The sequence below is a fragment of the Danio rerio genome, chromosome 21, assembly GCF_049306965.1.
Source record: "Danio rerio strain Tuebingen ecotype United States chromosome 21, GRCz12tu, whole genome shotgun sequence".
Classification (NCBI taxonomy): domain Eukaryota; kingdom Metazoa; phylum Chordata; class Actinopteri; order Cypriniformes; family Danionidae; genus Danio; species Danio rerio.
The window spans coordinates 35,848,727-35,865,293 of NC_133196.1; the positions used below are offsets into that span (position 1 = coordinate 35,848,727).

Below are 16,567 nucleotides of genomic sequence, written 5' to 3' on the forward strand. Positions count from 1 at the left end.
CCAAGATTTGAAGGAGGAACTATTAACGAGAAGAGCTATGCCCAACCTCATTTGACCAATAAAGACTAGGATGGATTTTAATGGTTCATTGAGCATGTGATAGAAAAAAGTCTGGGATGTCAGAGTAATTAGCAATGTCTAGAAACTTACAAATTTGGTCTTCAATGGTTTTTGTTTCTTGGCCAAGACAAACAGCTGGATCCAAATTTGGTCAGTCATTCTATTGATTTTGCAGGCAAGATGCAGCTACAACACACTTATTAACCAAAGTACAAAACAGAAAAACTGAAAATAGCAGGACTTAAGTACAAAGAGCAGCCAAAGGATTGATGAAATAACCAGAGGGTGGAAGCAATGAGTGTCTGAGGCGACAGAGAGTTCAACAAGGGTGCAGCACCTTGAAAACACAAGGAGAACAGGGAGCAAAGCAAAACATAGGACCAGGGCAACATGGATTATAACAATGTGTCAATTCACATGTGCATTCTTTAAAAATAGGGTTATATTATTTTCCTTGCAGTTTCAATAAACCTACATATATCATATTCGATTTTTGGAGATAGGTAAAGTGTTAGTCGCATAGCACTAATCGTCATTTACAAAATACTGAAAAGTTCTGTTAGATTTGTACTGATAACGCATCTATTGTAGTGTGAAGAGCAGTCAAGCTTGCATATGTGAGGACTAGAAGCATATAAGAGAGCACAAAGAGAGAGTGTCAGAGGCCTGTCCTGAAGCAGCTGGTGGTTAAGGATAATCCAGGTAAGTCTTTAATGCTAGAGATGTGCTGGAGGAGACGAGTGGAAGGGAGATGGGCGGGCGGAGTGATTGCTAATTGTGGCCTGTTAATCCAACCCCTCCTCCACCTTCACCCACCTCCACATCCTGCCCATGTTACATATGAGGGAGGCCAGACACATAGAGAACAGGCAACGTGTGAAGTAAATCGTTTTGAGGGAAGAGAACCCAATAACAAACCCAAATCTCACCTGGATTTATCCTGCATAGAATGTAGCTGTGCTTTCTCTTTCTTTAGCAAGACTTTCACAGCACTATGGGAGAAGTCCAAAAGGTGAGATTGATTTGCTTAAATGCCTGTTTTGAAAAAAAATCAGAGAATTGTTTATTAATGTCATGATGGAATGTAGCTGAAAGTAATCAGACTTTTAAGGCACAAACGTGTGTTTTCTAAGGGTTTGTTTTCAGTTATCGAGAAGTTAAAGGGAACTACAGAGCAAGAGCTTCGGATAGTCCTTCTTGGTCTGGATAATGCTGGAAAAACCACTTTGTTAAAACAACTTGCCTCTGAAGACGTGAACACCATTACACCGACTCAGGTGAGAGGAACTTTTCTTAAAATGGTAGTTTTAAAAAGTGTGAATGAAACAACTGTAAATAATTAGCAATGCACCATGATCCTTTCCCATTTCTAATGTACACTCTAAAAGTGCTTGCTGTTTTAACCAATAATTAGTTAAAAGTAGGCAAGGACGTGCTTCTCCAACTCCTAAATGTGTTATGTGTTATTATAACTGACAAAGCTTTGAGTAATTATGCCTAATTTCCTGTGAATGTAAAAGGCGTGAAGGTATTAGCTGGTGTGGCATGCTAACACATTTTGTGGGATTTAATATATTCTGAAATATTCTCCAAGACTTAAACAGTTACACCAGTTTAAATGCATTAGCAGATTTTAAAAGATCATGCTAAAGTCGTTCTTTGGCGGATATATAATGTATTTTAGCTTCATCTCAGCTAGCATAACACCAAAATGTTTGAATTTGGCTAATCAGTGATAAAGAAGGTAGACTGGACAAATAATTCAGTGGAAAAACCCCAACATAAGCAGGTTTTTGACTCTATGGGTAACAGTTTGGTTATAATTGTGTGTGTGTGTGTGTGTGTGTGTGTGTGTGTGTGTGTGTGTGTGTGTGTGTGTGTGTGTGTGCGCGTGTGTGTGTGTGTGTGTGTGTGTGTGTGTATGTAAATTTATAATTCTAATATAAATTTAAATGTAAATACATTACAGTAAATGTCGCCTCACAGCAAGAAGGTTGCTGGTTCGAGTCCCATCTAGCCTAGGCCAGTTAGCATTTCTGTGTGGAGTTTGCATGTTCTCTTTGTGTTCATGTGGAATTCCTTTGGGTGCTCTGGTTTCCCCCACAGTCAAACACATGCATTATATTTGAATTGGATAAACAAAATTGGCTGTAGTGTATGAATGTGTGTGTAAATGCGAGAGCCTATGGGTGTTTCCCAATACTGGGTTGCGGCTGGAAGGGCATGCACTGTGTAAAACATATGCTGGAATAGATGGGGGTTCATTCCGCTGTGGCGACACCTGATAAATAAGCTTTAGGAAAATGAATGACTGAATAATAAACAGTTTTTTTGAGAAATCATATTAATAATATAAAATGACCTTATTGTGCCATTAATTGTCCAACAAAACAACAAAAATTCAAGTTATTATTTCTCATTTCATTCCTATTTGTTCACAGCTATGCCAATTATTTTCAATAAACAAAGTGTTAGGCTGTTTTTTGTTTTAGAAAGGATAAACATGTTATTATGAATTATTCATAATTGGTATAGAAATCAAAATATTAAAATGAAAAAGCCCTGTTTTCCAAGAGATGGGCTGCAGCTGGAAGAGCATCCGCTGCTTAAAACATATGCTGTATAAGTTGACGGTTCGTTCCGCTGTGGCGAACACCGATTATTAAAGGGAATAAGCCGAAAATGAATGAATGAATGAATGAATGAATGAATGAAAGGGCCCTGCTTTATGTTGTTTCTTCATCTGTACTGCTCATTTATCATCAAATAATGTAATCTATATATCCTACTTCATGTTTTGTAACACATTTGCTGCTATCAAGGTGGAATATGGGTAAGGTTAATTACAGATTAAATGTTGTGTTAGCTTTAGGATTTGGTTATGGCATAGGTTAAAGTCAACAAAGCCATTCTAGGCATAAAGTTTAACAATTATCACAGAAGTAATTGCATGCAAGTACAGTATTTAAAAAACATTTACACAACAAGCTCATTGTGTCTAATAAGTCCAAAATTGACAGAAAAGTATATTTAAAGAAATAAATAAGAATAATAAAATAAAAAATAAACTGATTAATTGATATATAACTCTATAGTATTATAAAATATATACAATAAAAAAAATAAGTTTTTAGTATGTAAATAGTTTATTTGACACAATTGTGTTTATTTCGATCGTAAAAAGTTGTAGTTGAATATTTTTTTTATAGTTTAATATGTAGTTTGTTTCAGAAATCTTAATATCCTGCCTTCACTGTTAAAAAGATATCAACATATATTTGGTTCAAAAGGGGCAGCATGGTGGCTCAGTGGTTAACACTGTCGCCTCACAGCAAGAAGGTCGCTGGGTAGAGTCCAGGCTGGGTCAATAGGCATTTGTGTGTGTGCTTACATATTTTTGCATGTTCTCCCCGTGTTGGTGTGGGTTTTCTCCGGATGCTAAAGAGTCTAAAGACATGTGCTACGGGTGAATTATAGTGTAGTGTATGACTGTGTGTGTGAATGAGGGTTTCCTAGTACTGGGTTGTCATTGGAAGTGCATCTGCTGTGTAAAACATATATTGGAATAGTTGGTGGTTCATTTTGCCAGTGACAACCTCTGAAATAGAGACTAAGCTGAAGGAAAAAAATGAATGAATGAATGAATATGGTTAAAAAAATTGTAACAATTTTCTCATAATTTATGTCAAAAGAAACTAAATGTTGAGGTCTCATCTAAAAGACAAACCTAATAGAAACAGCTAGAATGTCCTAGAAAGAACTAACTGAATAACAGACGTGATGGCTTATTCTCAATCTGTCAAGAAAGTTTGGGTTAATAGGATCAAATGTGGTCAGTCTGGTTTACCGCTCTATTTACTGTTGAGAGGTCAAAGGTACACTGCGCCATGTGGGTTAGCGCTAGTTATTAGCATGATGTCTCAATTTAACAAAAAAAGTAATTGCAACAACTGTTCTTACAAATGTTACTTTAACTTAATTTAAAACGGTTTCATAAGTTTAATAGCTTTCAACTTGTTTTTTTTTAAGTCATACAAAGTTTAATGAAATATGTGTAGTCAGTTGAATTGAGTTGAGTTGACTAGAAAAGTTCATTTGATTTGATTAAAATAATTGACCATTTTACAGTGTTGAAAAAAATAAAAACATCTGATGTAAAAGTTAAAAAATCATTTATATCAAGTAATAAAAGTCTAAATTAAAATATTCTTTCTTCTGCTGACCACAAAAAGAACATGTAGAATGTTGAAAACAGGTACCCATTGACTTCCATAGCATTTCTTTGCCAACTATGCACTGTAAAAATTAATGACAAAAAATCTAAACAACAAATATATTTATGTTGCTTTATCTTATTTTAAGAAGTTAATCAGGTTTCAACTCATGTTTTTAAGTTATTCAATGTTGAACTTTATAATTTAATCAGTCTGATTGATGTAAGTTGAGATGACTAGAAAAGTTCATTATATTCAACTAAAAATGAAAAAGCAGAGAGGATTTTTTTTTATGGTGACCACTTTGCAACATGATTCAAAGTGTTGTGTTCAGGAGAAAAAAAGTAACTTTATAGATATTAAGAACCACTAGAGGGTGAGTATGTTTAATTTTAATCTATTTAACTCAACATTTAGCATGGATGCTAGTGGACTTCCACATAGCTTACTACTAGTTACTTGATTTCTTCTAAATATCCAGAATTGTGGTTGTAATGCGAGACCCTTTTTTGTTCAAAATGTGTTTTGCTAACAGCCATTAGATGCTGCAGTCAGTTAAAGCTGAAGAGCCGAGGCCTGTGGGCAGAGAGAAGATCCTCTCTAAGAATAGCACCACAACACTGTCTTTAATCCTACGGTTAAAGATTACTTAACCATAAAGTCTCAGTAGTTGGGAGGCCATTCGGGGGTAGGATAAATTTAGACAGGAGTTTAAATACATCGTGCAACTATCAGTGTACTTGTCAGTATTTTGACCCAGTCTGTGTTGAATAAGAACTGCTATATCTGATGTTTCCTCATAGTAAAAAAAAAATAAGAAAATAGGTGTGAGGTAAAGTTAGAAATATGAGAAAAGATGACAAAGATTAAACAGAGATGCAAATAGACAAATAGCTCTGGATGTTGAATTGTATGTACAGATTTATTTTTAAATTATAAGTTATAAGGTGCTGTATTGATTTTTTTTAACTCAAGTTAAGTGGTTGTAAACAATTTATATGTGTTGAATTTAAACTAAGAAATTAAGTTGAACATTTAAACATGCTTGTTTAAATTCAACAGACATTAAATTGTACATTTAAATTGCAGACGATTTTTTTCAACATTTTGAATTGTTTTTATATTGTCAAATTGTGAGATTTTAAACTCACTTTTGTATTGTCATGTCATGAAATATAGTAATAATTGTGAGATCACAACTGTGAAATTAAAGTCAAATTGTGACTTATGAAGTTACCATTGGGATACTTAAATATTAATTTGTGTGATATGATGTTGTAATTGAAAAGCGTAAGGCCTATCATGAATTATCGTCACAAATGTAAGATTTGAAATTGAATATCAGACCTCAGTCAATTCTTTCGCAAAGTATCTAATATTTGCATTCAATTAAGAGTTAAATTCACAATCTCACGGCAATTCATAACTTTTTAAATTAGTGGCTAACTCGTACAATTCAGTACAATTTACTCACCACCCAATGACGGTTGGGTTTAGGGGCTGGGTTGGGTACCACACTTCTTTTTAAAATTATACATCTTCATACGACTTTTGTCCACTCAATTGACAAAATGTAAAACACTTATGTTTTCTTGTGAGATCAAGCTTGATAATAATAGTTAAATCTGTAAAATTGAAATTTTATTTTATGTTATTTTGATTTCCAATAACGATGTAAAATTTCATTGATATTTGGTTCATTTTAGGTTGGACACCTGATTCTAGGTTCTGACGTCAAGCCGATTTTTATTTTCAAACAAAATCCAACATCCCCACAACGTTGGGTTACAATGTCCATATGACATGTCATGTTGACATCCTGTGCCTGCAGGGTTGAAATCACAACTGTGAAGTAACAGTTGTGTGACATGAAGTAACCGTTGTGAGATTTAAAATCATAACCGTGAAACTTACATTTACTTTTGTAATATAAGAACGATTTAAAGTACTATTGACAGAATACAGTTATAATTGTTAGAATTAGGTATAAATAAAAAGATATAAAGCCACAATTGTGTTATTTAAAGTCACCCAGGAAGATATTAGTTATAATGTGAGATAAAGTTGTAAATTATGAAATCAGATTAACATTAATAATTACACACAATTTTACAAAACATGAATTTACAACTGCATCTTTTACAGTGGTGTAAAGTAACAAATTATAAATACCCAAATGACTGTAATTAAGTCGTTTATCTCAGGAATTCTACTTTACTAAGTGCTTTTAAAAATGCGTACTTAGACAAAATCAGTAGGTTTACTCCTCCCCTTTTTCCTTCAACCTGTAGTCCCTACTTGATTCTTTACTTATATTTTTATATTTGATTGGAAGAGAATAATAAGTCCTGTGATTCAAATCGCTCATAGAAAAATTTCAAGACTTGTGTGCTTTGTAAATGCAGTAAACATGTACAGTGTGGAAACAATAAAAGAGTCCAAGAGATGATAATGTCGTCTGTGTTAGGACTGAAATGGCTTTAAACAACCTCTAAGTACTTGAGTACTTTTAAAAGGGCTACTTTTTACTTATGCTTGAGAAACATTTACAACAGACACTTTTACTCTACTTGCATATTTAGGCAAGTAATGGTACTTTTACTGAGTATGATTTTTTTAGTATGCATTCAACCACTGATATTTTGCTTTTTTTGTTCTTTCAGGGTTTTAACATTAAAAGTGTGACGTGTGATGGCATGAAGCTGAACGTGTGGGACATTGGAGGGCAGAGGAAGATTCGCCCCTTCTGGAAGAAGTACCTAGAAAACACTGATTTACTGGTATGACAATAGTGTTAATGGCAAACTCTGAAGTTCACTTTCCCAATGACACTGAGAATTATCAAATCATTTACACACATATATGTATTTCCATTTCTGTCCTGAGTATCAGCCAAAAGCCCCTTTTCTCACATAATAGTCCTCATTTTCTCTTTCTCTTTTTTTTTATTTATTAGATCTACGTGATTGACAGTGCAGACAAAAAGAGATTTGAGGAAACAGGACTGGTAAGACTTTAGAGAATCAATCTATAACAACCAGCTTCTCATTTTGATCCCGAAAAGTATCTGATATTCTTCTTTTGGAAATCTGCCCCTAAATTCATTCACTTGTAATGTAGACTTTTGTCTCAAGGCTCATCTGAAAACACTCATCGTCAAAATTAAAAGGAGATCTCCTCCTTTGTATTATGAGTGACTGGATCTTTTTTATTTTTAAACTCATGAATTTATCATAAATTACTCTCTAATTGTGTGATTTAAACAGAGATGTATAGTAACGAAGTAGAACTACTTCACTACTGTACTCAAGTACTAAAAGGCAGTATCTGTACTTTACTGGAGTATTATTTTTTTCTCCTACTTCCACTTTTACTTAAGTACATATTTTCCATGAGTTTGATACTTTTACTCCGATAGATTTTTTATGTGCTGCATCGTTACTCGTTACTAGGGGTGTCAAAATGATTGATATCAGTTCAGTAATAGGTCATAACCGGTTATTACGTGATGACGTCATTTATCTCATATGCGCGATGTCGCAATACTATGGCGAAGGACGGAGGCGCGAGGGCGAGGCGGCACAGCATACCAGCCGCTAGTTTACTATTAGGGAGAAATGTAAAACTTCACCTCTGCCTATCTCTCGCTCTCTCACTTTGGACATTTGACCCGCTAGCCAGTTTGTAAGGTAACTTTTCCTCTCTTCTTAGCTGTTAGGCTGTGGATCCAGACATGAGCGTGTCTCATGTGCAATTAAGTTTTCTCCACTGTGTCTATTACCTGTGATAATCGCGTATTCTTCCCGCCATGGCTGAACAGCGCTTATATTTCTAAAGCCCTTTCTGTTGAGGACAATAACCAATCATAGCCGTGTAAGACCGGTCAGCGCTCAATAAGCAGGCGGGATAATATTGACATGAGTTTATTAGCTGTAAATGCTCGTGCTGTCTTCTGTGCATGAGTTTTGTTTGATACATCCAGAAAGAGTGTTTTCTTTCAGCAGGTCAAATTAAGGGCACAGTTCGTATATCTGACTGCTGTATTAAACGACAAAATTTTATTACAAAAAACCCTTTAACTGTCACACCAAGACAAAAGCAATAGAAATTTTTTGATTGCATTTCTTAACTCCTAATGTCGCTAGTTAACACAATCAGTGCATTTTTATTCAACACATCACATTATTTCTAAAATATCAGCCTCTACCAAATGGTTGAGATGTTGGTTTATGGTAAAAGTACCAGAATTAATAAATATACTACAGAAAATATGAACTGTAAGAACAATTTCATTAAAAACATAATAAAAAAAATATTACTAAATCATAGCCATAAGCCATAAAATATTTCAGATTTTCAATTAACACAGTAATATACACATTTTCCTGTTTTTTTACAATAAAATCAAAATCAAGTGAATTAGTGAAGCAGGATTTAGTTTGCTTGTTTAGTTTAGTTTCATGAGTGCTTCCAGAAGACAGAACTCCTGTTTATTGTGGTATTAACCAATCAAACTTCAAAACTCCCAAAGTGTGAGTGGGTGTTTGTGTGTGTGTGAGTGAGAGTGAATAATGTGTGAGTAAGAGAAAACAACAGTGTGATTGTACCTGTGTTTGCGTCTGTGTGTGTGTGTGTGTGTGTGTGTGTAACCTATGTAATGTCCCCACAATTCACAAAAATGTGTGTGTGAGAGAGAGATAGAGAGAGAACTGTGTGTGTGAGAGTGTATGAATGTGTGAGAGTGGGGAGAGAGTGTACATTTAGGTGTGTGCATGGCAGTGTGTGTGTGTGTATGAGAGAGAGAGAGAGAGAGAGAGAGAGAGAGAGAGAGAGAATGTATGTGAGTGAACATGCTGAATTATCTCATCAGTGAAGGGATTTTCTGGTAAAAGGGCCTGACGATGTGAGCTCTTGTACCATATAAACTATTTACAGAGAAAAACAGTATCGTAAGCCCTGTTTCTTTTCGTTCTGCTTAATCAAGTACCCCAAAAAAGATTTTTAAAATAAACAAAACAATTAGTGTATTTTGACTGCTTTCTTTAATAACTACATTACACAATACTTGTACTTTTACTTTCAGTACTTGAGTAGTAAATTTTGAAATAAACTACTTGCAATACTTAAGTACAAAAAATGTTGAATACTTTTGTACTTCCACTTAAGTATGGTGCTTAAAGAGCACTTCTACTTCTACTCAAGTCAATTTTTGATAAAGCACTTGTACTTTTACTTAAGTATGGGTCTCTAGTACTTTATACATCTCTGGATTTAAATGCTGTCAGACTTATTTGTCCAAGTTACATTATTGCAGTATCATTGCCTTACTCATGTTTTCAGATATGCACTGTTGATTCACAAGGCTTTTCTGTTTACAATTGTGAATTGCATTATGGGAGCTTGATCTCTGCTCTGTTGAATCTTATTGTCAAAAATTCACAATAACAGAAGTAATTTTTATTGACATTTTATTATTTTGAAATCATATAATCTATGATAAATAATATATAGAGAAATAAATCGGAAAAATAACTGAAAATGCAATGGCAGCTTATTACAAGCTTTTTTGTACCATAATATACAACAGAAACATAGACAATATATCACTGTAAACTATTAAAAATGTTTTAAAAAGTCACTTTTACCAACTTTACAAGGTTAAAAGGTGTTGGAAGAAAGCTCAAGATCCCAAAATGCAATTCAAAAGCATACATAAATGGGGAAAAATTAAAATAATAACGTGAATAACATGAAAAAAAAGAAAAGGCTAATTTACAGACACTTTTACAATGTGTAATACATATCAGAAAGAATCGGCGGATTTTACATTGCTCTTGTCCTGAGAATTTCGAAATATGTGGCTGAAGTGAGATTATATTGGTTGTGTAAAGATAAGAAATGACAGAAAATGTCTAAAAGGTACAAACAAAACAAAGTGTTTGCACACCATACTAGCTGGATTTCTATCACTTTACTACTCTCAGAAGTGTAAAAAAATATATATAAATAAATTAATTAAAGAATAGTTATACCAAATTTCTATGAGAATTTGCACCTCCACATAATTCTAGGTTTGTCAGTAACCTGTCATAGGGCTAAGCTACTTAAGGGCAAAACTGTCAACATACTTGTCCTTATTCCATAATACTCAGCAGCACACCTGCAGCTGGTTTAGTACAAAAGTGCGGAATAGTTTTGCCCGTTAGATCAGTTTAAATCCAACAACTGTGTACTGAATTCACATATCAAGCTGGTCTAAACAAACAAACAAACAGCACCAAAATGAAAATAAACCTTAACAATTTTGGCAGGTGTGAAAAAAAGTATTAGCAAAAAAGAATTGGTTAGTTCACTCTCCTTTTGTGACGACTTTGTTTTCCTTTGTCCTAAACACAAACCCCAATCTGACAGAAATACTGGCAAACAAAACTGTTTTAATTATTTTTGGCACATAAATGTGTTCTTGGAGCTTTGTATGATTGCAGTTGAACTACTGAAATCACATGTTTTGACAGTTTTCTATTCCTTTTCCTGACTTTGAATGTCCCAAGAATATTACTGCCTATGAAGAATCAGATAGTTCTCAGATTTCATTAAAAAAATTATGTTCCAAAGATTAAGAAAGATTAGGGGATCGTATCAAAATAAGAGTGAGTATTTAATCACAGAATTTAACTTTTTTCGAGTAAACAATTATTTAAAGCTTTCAGACTTACAACATTATAATGGTTGTAGTTGACTAGTTGCAAAGTTGTTTGTATTCAACAGAATAACTGCAGGAATTCATCAAAATAAAGTATCAGCAGATATTTAGCAAACACTCTAACGACTGCTATGTATTTACTTACTGTAAATAACACAATGCGGTTCATGGTCTATACTGCAGCCAGCCTGCAGGGAGTGATCAAAATGTTTTAGCTTCACATTTTGGGAGATGTGCACACCTGCTCACTCTGCATTAAAAACATATAGTTCAATTCATGGTGCTATGCCATACTGAATCCTCTGTTTTGACCTTTTACTTCAGGAGCTGTCAGAGCTCATCGATGAGGAGAACCTGAAAGGTGTGCCATTGCTCATCTTTGCCAATAAACAGGATTTAGCCACAGCTTCACCGGCCAGTGAAATTGCTGAAGGCCTCAACTTGCACACATACCGGGACAGAGAATGGCAAATCCAGGCTTGTTCTGCTGTTTCTGGAGAGGGTGTACAGGTTGGTAAATGTGTAGTGGCTTTAATTTGTAAAAACTTGTAACGTTCAAAATTGAACCAAACCAGTAAACATTCTGGGTGGTTCACCCAAAAATGAAAAATCTGTCATCCTTTACTTACCCCTCACTTGTTACAAGCATAACTCAGTTTCTCTCGCTGTCAACACAGAATAAGATGTACTGAAGGATGTTGCTAGCTGGTAGCCATTTACTTTCATAGTATTTTGTTTTGTCAAATCCTGTTTAGCTAACAGCTAGCTCTATGCAACTCTCACATGGTTACCCACTGAAGCTAAGCAAGGATGTGCCCGGTCAGTACCTGGAAGGGAGATCATACAGGAAAGCTAGTTTGCTGCTGGAAGTGGTGTTACTGAGACCAGCAGAGGGTGCACAACCTGTGGTCTGTGTGGGCCCTAATGACCCAGCATAGTGAAGGGGACACTATACTATCAGTGAGTGACATCTTTCGCATGAGATGTTAAACTGAGTTCTTGACTCTCTGGTTGTTAAAAATCCCAGCTTTGGCATCCTGGCCAAATTTCCCCACTGGTCTCTGTCCATCATGGCCTCCTAACCATCCCCATATCATTATTGTCTTCTCTCCATCAATCATGCTTTTATTTTGGGGATCATGCTTTTTTTATTGGGGAGACTTTATTATTGCAACACTTTGTATGTGGGTATTAGTATGCCCTGAATAGATAAGCCCAAAATGCGGTTTCGAAACCTCTGACAGGGACTTGCAGTATGACACATATCCCCAGTTGTTTTCCCTCTGGGCTGGCTGCATGTTTGGTCAAGGGTTGTTTTTAAATGACTATTTTTGTTTCAAAATCCTTAAATAGTCTGGCGCCACCTTACTTATTAGATCTCCTACATATATATAATCCTGGAAGGCAGGGCTTAATTTGTGCACCTCTGAAATGTGATCTGACACAGTTGACACGCTTCAACTTTATCTGTTTTTAAAAAGCTTCTGAAACTGCACCTTTGTTCTTTAGCATTTGAGCCTTTTTAATGCCGGCAGTTAGCTCTTTACAACTCTCACATGGTTGCCCACTGAAGCTAAGCAGGGCTGCGCCAGGTCAGTACCTAGATGGGAGACCACATGGGAAAGCTTGGTTGCTGCCGGAAGTGGTGTTAGTGAGACCAGAAGGGGCACTCAACCTGTGGTCTGCGTGGGTCCTAATGCCCCAGTATAGTGACGGGGACTCTATACCGCTCAGTAAGCGCCGTCTTTTGGATGAGACGTTATGTATGTGATGTAGGGCGTATTTTAATTAGTATTGATTGTGTTCAGCACTTTGGGCATTGTTGTGTTGTAAAAAATGCACTACACAAATAAACCAACTAACTAACTAACTGACCACTTAGCTGGTATTGGGTCTGGAGCAATATGGCTGCCATTGCATCATCCAGGTGGATGCTACACAGTGGTGGAAGATAAAGAGATTCCCCCAAAAAATGTTTAAAGGGCTATATAAATATAAGGAATTGTTATTATTATTGTTGTCGTCTTGACTATGGAATCAATGGCTACCGTTTCCACACTGTAAAAAATGCAGGGTTCTACACAATTTATTCATGTTGTCCTAACAAAAATTAATTAAGTTAATAACACAAAAAATTAGGTTGTCCCAATGAAATCTCATGAATTGTGTTGTTTCAGCTCATTTTAAATAAGTAGTTTGAACAAGTAATTTTTTTGAGTGCAACATCCTTCAACATATCTTCTTTTGTGTTCAACAGTAAAAACAGAAAATCATGAAGGTTTAGAAGCACTTGAATGAAAATGAAAAGTAAATTTTCACTATGCCTTTAATACTATATAGAATGTATATTGTTACATTTACATGCACTAACAATTTATGTGTTCATTTATTTAAATATAAAAATAAGGATTACATGAAGACTTTTTTTTTTCTTTCAGGACGGCATGAACTGGATCAGCAACAATATTGTAAATAAGAAGAAATGAATCTGGTTTTTTCCAAGTGTCATTTTGTATAAACACTCTGATAATTCCATTAACAAAAACCACACATAACGTATTTACTTGGGAAAACTCGTTTTGTAATGATATTAATGATCTTCCATCTGTTTGTAAATTGGCTGCCAACATTGAGTGGCAGAAACACAACAAAACAAATCATTTTCCCCTCTCAGTATCTCCTATGAGTGCTTTTGTTGCTCTCATACAAGACAAGCTTCCTTACAATCTGTAAATCACTCTGTCAGTGTCACATTTCTGAGAAATATGACACACCAGGGCATAAATAATGCACACAAGCAAGATTTACAGCCTAAAATAAGGATGAGGCATTTGTGTATATATCAGAAACACGTAGAGTTCTTCAGAGGTTTTATATAGTTGTCAAACCAGCATAAGAAATACTCTTGTACTTTTTGAACAATGATTTTTGAAACCCATGTTTTTTTTTTGTTTGTTTTTTTTTGGGACTGTATGACTGGATTTGGTAGTTTCGATGATTCTCCTGTGTGGGCATTATGTGCATATGATTATGTAAAATCAGTCTGTTACCACATTTTTCCTAGTTATTTAAGATTATGACTACTATTGTGATTCAAACAAGCTCCTGGACTAGTTATATTGTTCTGTGTTATTTTTCCAAATCAACATTCATTCGTTCATTTACTTGTCGGCTTAGTCCTTTTATTAATCTGGGGTCGCCCGGATTTCACTGCACCAGGTGTGCATCCAGACCCCTCTCAAAAATTACCAAAATTCAACGTTGAGCCAACATCTTAAACCAATGTCATATTGACATCAAATACGGACATTTATTCATCAGGTATGGCAATGTTCAGTCAATGGCAAGTTGTAACATCCTTAGATGATGATATTAGTTGATATTGGGTTCTGACGTTAACCCAATTTTTATTTCCAAACAAAATGCAACATCCCCACGAAGTTGGGGTACAACTTCAATCTGGCATCATGTTGTCCTTTGCTTGCTGGGATGTATCATTGGAACTAATAACAAATAGGCCTACTAATGTAGGTATTAAACCGATTAAATATACAGTTGAAGTCAGAATTATTAGCCCCCCTTTGAATTTTTTTTCTTTTTTAAATATTTCCCAAATGATGTTAAAGTAAATTTTCACAGTATGTCTGATGATATTTTTTCTTTTGGAGAAAGTCTTATTTGTTTTATTTTGGCCAGAATAAAAGCAGTTTCTAAATTTTTCAAAAGACATTTAAAGGTAAATTTTATTAGCCCCCTTAAGCTATATATTTTTTCGATATTCTACAGACCAAACCACTGTTATACAATAACTTGCCTAATTACTTTAACCTGCCTAGTTAACCTAATTAACCTAGTTAAGCCTTTATATGCTGTCAATCGGTTTTTAAAAAAATAATAATTAATCACATTTCTTTAAAATATTAATTGCATTTAAAAGACTGAAACTTGTTATTTTGGCTTTTCATATGTAAAATTAATGTAAATGCAAGACAAAAACTTTTTAAATTCAAAATATAATTGTTTATTAGAATTTTTGTTTAACCTGTAACACAGATTTCTTCATGTAATCAACATACCCACAATAAACCATCAAGATCCTGGCTTGACAGCCATAAATATTACAGAAATAAAACACAGGCATATAGTGCCATTTGAATTTTAAAACAATCAATGCCAATAAAGAAAAAAAAAATTTCCATATATACTTGGATACTAAGTGGACTGCAAAAAAATTGCCAAAATACAGGCATTGCAGATATGGAAAATGGAAAATTATAATAACAATAAAGAATTGAATACAAACAAGTGTACACATTGTAAAGTTGAATTGCTGTTAGATAAGAACATTAATTATAAAGTAGAAACAATTTTGCTCAGTCCTCCTTTACATTCATCCAGTTGCTAAGACAGTCCAGTCTGTTGACATTATCAGGGGACTATGTGGCCCTTTTCTTTTGAAGGATGTGAGCTGAGAGTGCAACGCAGTCTCACAACAATTCATAACTTTTTTATTTAGTGGCTACAGACAACGACGTTTAAGCAAGTTTGTTGCTAAGAAACGCCCGTGCACACACACACACACCCACACACACACCAGAGCCAAGCACAGGGGGCTGGCCTGGTGGCTAGAGCCACTGCCCCTCTGCTCTTATTGGCTGAGGTGCCCCACTCAGGAGGTACTTGCTCTTCACTTTGTGATCGCCTTGAGCACCTGCCCCTGTAAGGGTCTATACTTTGTGCACGGGCCTCAGACACACACACACAAAACATGCGCAGGTCAAGACAGGGCAGCCGGAGCGACTCCCTTCTGATTCAAAACGCATGATCGCATTCATCAAATTTGCTTAAACTAAGCATTCTAAAGTATGGCTGTATTTCACAAGGATTTTGACACAACAACGCTTATGTTGCGTTTAAGGAAGAAACACGTCAAACTTACAGACAAATTTTAGGGCTCAAGCTGAAAGGCAGAGGAATGCGCTGTCTGACAGCTCGCGACTTCATCTTACACTTACATGGACACCAAAACTTAGATTTTTAATGATTAGGATAATACTCTTATTAAGAGTCGACCATGTAAGCAGTGATTTTTGATGACCTTAAAGGACCACCGAGTCACAAAATGCAGAGGTTTTTCTTTCTGTTCGCCATGCGGTATCAAATTCCATTAAAACAGAAGTTGAAAGTTAAAAATGACACACCTGAAATTGCATGAAACTCTGGATAGCCTGGTGATGTGACACTAAATGTTTTATACTGAAACTTGCCTTCAAAAAGTGCTTGCTTGGTCTTATCCATATTTCTTTGCATGTTAAACACACATAGACCACAACAGGAAGTAAAAAAAACAACCTGCAAGTGCGTTGATTACGTTATTTTTTTAAACGCGTTAAATATTTAAAATTAATTGCATGCGTTTACGCACTAATTTTAACAGCACTAACATATATATATATATATATATATATATATATATATATATATAAATTCAATTTTTACTCATTAATGAAAGTCATTACACAACACAATATAGTTTAGTCTAAAAATAATAACCTGTTTTATAAAATTAAACATCCAAACTGAGTGCAAA

At 34.9% G+C, this 16,567-nt stretch overlaps 1 protein-coding gene across 1 annotated transcript; it reads left to right on the forward strand.

The window, feature by feature from the left end:
* Positions 1–928: 928 nt before the first annotated feature.
* arl3l1 (ADP ribosylation factor like GTPase 3, like 1) lies at positions 929–14,092 on the forward strand. Its single transcript, NM_200693.1, is given in 6 exon segments — positions 929–1,072; positions 1,194–1,337; positions 6,938–7,054; positions 7,231–7,281; positions 11,302–11,487; positions 13,416–14,092. Coding segments are annotated over 6 exon segments (564 nt in total). The 5' UTR covers positions 929–1,054; the 3' UTR covers positions 13,464–14,092.
* The last annotated feature ends 2,475 nt before the right edge of the window (positions 14,093–16,567 follow it).